We start from the raw sequence: 4377 nt of genomic DNA, 5'->3' as shown, positions 1-4377 counted from the left end.
TAACAACCCACACTCTATGCATCAACGCCCACCTGTGAATTGGCATCAATTTCAAGCTGGCACCTACCCCAATAATACTTTGAGCCTACAAATTCTGACTCTTGATTGAACTGTCTTTTTCCCTATTTTTTATTGGCAAAATGTAAAACACAAAAGATATATTTGATTACCGGAAATTATAACATGTAATTTGTTTGTTTTTTTATTTCTTTTGAAGGGCTACACAACAGGGAACCCATCCCCCAATCCATAACCTCCCAACCCAGGTGCAAGCGGGATTTTATCTTTAGTCCAGCAGGAGATCTTACCCAACCAGCTGATAGCTACTCTAAAAGTACAAATAGTATAGGTTGAAGTAGCCCTTTAATAAGAATTCATCATTCAAAAATATCATCTGGCTAAGGAATCCAAATTTGATCTATATATAATAAAATTGAACATGAATCCACCAATATCTCATTCGAATAAATCCAATTTGATTCAATTTAAATTTAGGAAAATTTTCAAATTAATACCCTGTGGTTTATAGAGAGTCTCAATTTAGTACTCAAACTTTTAAACATGCATTGTATTTCCTGAACTCCCAAAAACTATCAGTTTAGTCCAAAATCATCAACCAGTGTAAGTGGCATGTGAAAGAACAAAATACCCTTCAAGTGCCATTTAATTTTCTTTATCTTTTCACTCTCATATAAACCCATATAAACCAACCTAAACAAAACTCATCCAACTAAAAGGACTGTATGAGGATTGAAACAACCTTCAAATGATTATTGGTTCATAACCTTCAAATGAGAATATGAAACTACTTTGACATCCCCAATGGACCGTCCAAAGAAACCTTCTCCCACACATTGATTAATTGGTCTCGCTCTTTCTTCGTGTACTTACAGACACATCAATCTAGTGGAAATTGTATTTTTGTATTGGACAACCATTACCTCAATGAACAACGCTCACCATTTTCTTTTTTTTTTAATTAATAAATAAATAAAGTACTTACCTTTGATTCAGAAATCCTGACTATTTGGTCTTCATATTACAAAGCACTTAGGTAAGACAATCGACCTTTCTCCTTTCTCTCCCTTGCATCCTTTTCCATCTTCCCATTTTGTGTTTATTTTTCTCTTTTAGTCAATTATATACATTGCGATCTATTTTGTCGATCATTTCTTTGCCGGATTTCATCAGTTTTGAGACTTTTTTTTTTTTCTTTCTGGATTTTATTATTTCCATCTTTGTAGAAATTATAATTTTGATTCTTTTGGAGAAAGGAATTGGGCTGTGGATAGATAGGATCATTGATTGGTTGATATATTATCAACAAGATGGAAGTACCTATGAACCCTATGAGTTTGGAAACAATGAACAATGTTTATTTTAGTTCAGCCTTGAGGTAAAATACAATGAAAAACGTGTTCTTTGGAAAAATAATTTTGATATTTTCAAAGGTTTTAAATTGCACATATCATCATGTGATACAGATAACTGGCAAACTATTCTTGAGTTTAGATATTGTAGTGGCAGGTTTTGAAGTTGAGGTACTAAATCGGGACTACTCCTAAAGCACAAGATGCTAGTATAGAATTTTTCCCTTTATTGCTTATATATGTCTTTATTAAGTCATTGGTTACATTTCATAAAATTTATTTATTTTTTTCATGATATACAATATTAGAATCATTTTTTGTATATTTTATTAATAATACACAGCATTTTTATGTCTTTTAGTATAATTTATTAATGCTATTCGATATCCTATTGCAATCCAAATCCAATAAAAATTCAAATCTAAACCAATTAAATTAGTATCTATCTAATATTTGATTCTATCTAATCAATTTACAGCCCTACCATCAACTAGATTTTTGTATAGTCATTAGTATTAGATAAAATAAGTTCTAATATAAATTTTATTATACGAAATTAGTTTTTTTCTGTATTAATTAAGATTTAAATGCATATTAATACTTTTACCTTACAACTATCAGAAAACATAGTGTTTATGTATTTAGTTTTTGCTGCGAAAGGAAGCATAGTATTTATTTGAACATTTAAATGTAAATATCATATTTTTGTTATTTTTGAATTTTAGTTAATATTAGTTGTGGGCCTGGACTGGAATCATGGGCTCGAAAGCCCAGCAAACATTGCCATAAAAGGGTGTATCCTGAAAGGGCTGGAATGTTCATAGCCAAATGCAACCTCGTGGAAAGATAGAGAAAGTCCCGAAAGTACCAGACGCTTCCAGTTCTTCTCTATAAATACCGTATGCGCGCGCCCAACGATCTCTGCGTCATCAAATGTTCGACGTTCCAAGAACAGTCTCTCCTGTTGACCAGTCAGTTTCATTCTGCTTCGCTTCAAACAAAAAACCCTGAACCCATAACTAATCGAAGAGATGTCGATCATCCCTAGCATCTTTGGTGGCCGACGAAGCAACATCTTCGATCCCTTCTCTCTGCATTTGTGGGATCCATTCCATGATTTCACCTTCATCGGTGGTGTTCTCAGCACCCCTCGGTTCTCAACCGAAACGGCAGAATTTGTCAATGCCCGCGTCGATTGCAAGGAAACCCCAGAAGCCCATGTCTTCAAAGCCGACTTCCCCGGGCTCAAGAAGGAAGAAGTAAAAGTTGAACTGGAAGAAGGCAGGGTCTTACAGATCAGTGGTGAGCGCAACAGAGAACACGAAGAGAAGAACGACAAGTGGCACCGTGTCGAACGCAGCAGCGGCAAGTTCCTACGTCGGTTCAGGTTGCCGGAGAACGCCAAGGTGGACCAAGTGAAGGCGGCCATGGAGAATGGGGTTCTTACTGTAACTATACCCAAAGAAGAGGTTAAACGGCTCGAAGTCAAGGCTATTGAAATCACTGGTTAAGATAATATGTGTAATGTTTCCATAGATTGATGAATCTGTTGGATCGGCATGTAAGGACTGGATTGTAAAGGTGTTTCTGTGCGTGATTAAGCTTGTATAAAAATATTTTCTGTAAACTGTATCCTACTTGTTTGATCTAATTTCAAGTCAAATTTAACATTCAAAAAGAGATGGGTTTTTTTTCTTTTTTGTAAATCTTCATTTTCTTAAGAAATGAGAAATCATTTGTAATTTTGCTTCAATTATGCTGGTATTCTATGCAAGTAAGGATTTTGAAGCAGCAAACCTGTTAGTTTTTATGATCTATTTGCCTATTGCTACTGCTTTAGAGAAACATCATTTGGTTTCATTCATTTGACGGAAGAAGGAACAAATACATATTTGGTTTCATTCAGGCTGTAATATTTTTTTTGCACTTACACTAGAACTGTTAACCTTGAGTTCTTATTGGAGAATTTCACCAGAAACAGAATGAAAACTTATGATTCTATTAGGACTCTTGGCAATCAAGTATTTCATCTGTAATTGTTGATGTGAGCCTCATAATTCTAGTGTTTATGAATGGATTGCTTATGTTTATAAGTGGGGCATCAGGGGGAAGGCAGTCTCAGGAGGATGCCTTGCTTATGTTCTCATCATGTGTTACTCTATGAGGACCCGGTTGGAACAGAACTAGAGATCTATAGGAGAATCACTTGGTACCAATATTATTTAATTTATTTTCAGAATGGTTTCTACTTAATTATAACTTTTATATGGATAAAAGTATATGATGGATAAATTCTAAAGTAATAGGTGTAATTCCTAAAAAGGTCAGCATTTGTTTGGGTAGTGGTATGAGATTGAAGCTCATAAGAAAATTGTATTTTTCCTGTCATGACAGTTTCTCGGACTGCAGTTGTTTGGGTGTAATTGGGCCTTTTTTGGGAATATGTTTTCATCTTTATGAATCAGAGGGGACTTTCAGAGATGAATGCTTTTGTCCTTCCTTTTCCATGAAATATTCTTATATATAATATTTATTTTGAGTGGGACTGGGACATAATAATGAAACATACCGTTCTGAATATCACAACTAAATTCCTGTTCAGTTGATGGGTTAGAAACTCCAAATTGGAAACTACCTCATGCAAATAGGCTACAGGAAGGTTTTTAAAATTGAACCGGACAACTGGTCAGGGGTTCGGCATGTCGAATAGTCCGATTGTTCGAACCAAATGGATGGTTTGTTTTGAAATAAAAAATAAAAAATAAAAACTGGCTAAACTGTTTAATGGTTCAAACGGTTTGACTGCCTAGGTCTACGGTTTATTGATCAAATCAATGGTTCTGGGTAAAACAGAACTGGTCACTTGACCGTTTTCCAATTTTTCCGGTCTGACCGTCCGATCCATTCTGGTTTTGAAAACCATGGGCTACAGAGTATATTTAAGAACTAATAAAAAGTTTTTAAGGTTTTTATTTCCCCTTTCATAAACCATCTCTTTGTCTGGTAA

At 34.7% G+C, this 4377-nt stretch overlaps 1 protein-coding gene across 1 annotated transcript; it reads left to right on the top strand.

Moving 5' to 3' along the window:
* Positions 1-2218: 2218 nt before the first annotated feature.
* LOC148845380 (17.8 kDa class I heat shock protein-like) lies at positions 2219-3048 on the top strand. The gene has a single exon (XM_088952965.1). It carries the CDS (start codon positions 2402-2404, stop codon positions 2879-2881), a length of 480 nt encoding a protein of 159 aa, XP_088809091.1. The 5' UTR covers positions 2219-2401; the 3' UTR covers positions 2882-3048.
* The last annotated feature ends 1329 nt before the right edge of the window (positions 3049-4377 follow it).

This window comes from Nelumbo lutea, chromosome 7 (genome assembly GCF_056320005.1).
Source record: "Nelumbo lutea isolate HS-2025 chromosome 7, American lotus-T2T, whole genome shotgun sequence".
In the NCBI taxonomy this organism is placed as follows: domain Eukaryota; kingdom Viridiplantae; phylum Streptophyta; class Magnoliopsida; order Proteales; family Nelumbonaceae; genus Nelumbo; species Nelumbo lutea.
The sequence above is the reverse complement of the archived record's forward strand: the minus strand, read 5'-3'. Positions and strand labels throughout refer to the sequence as shown.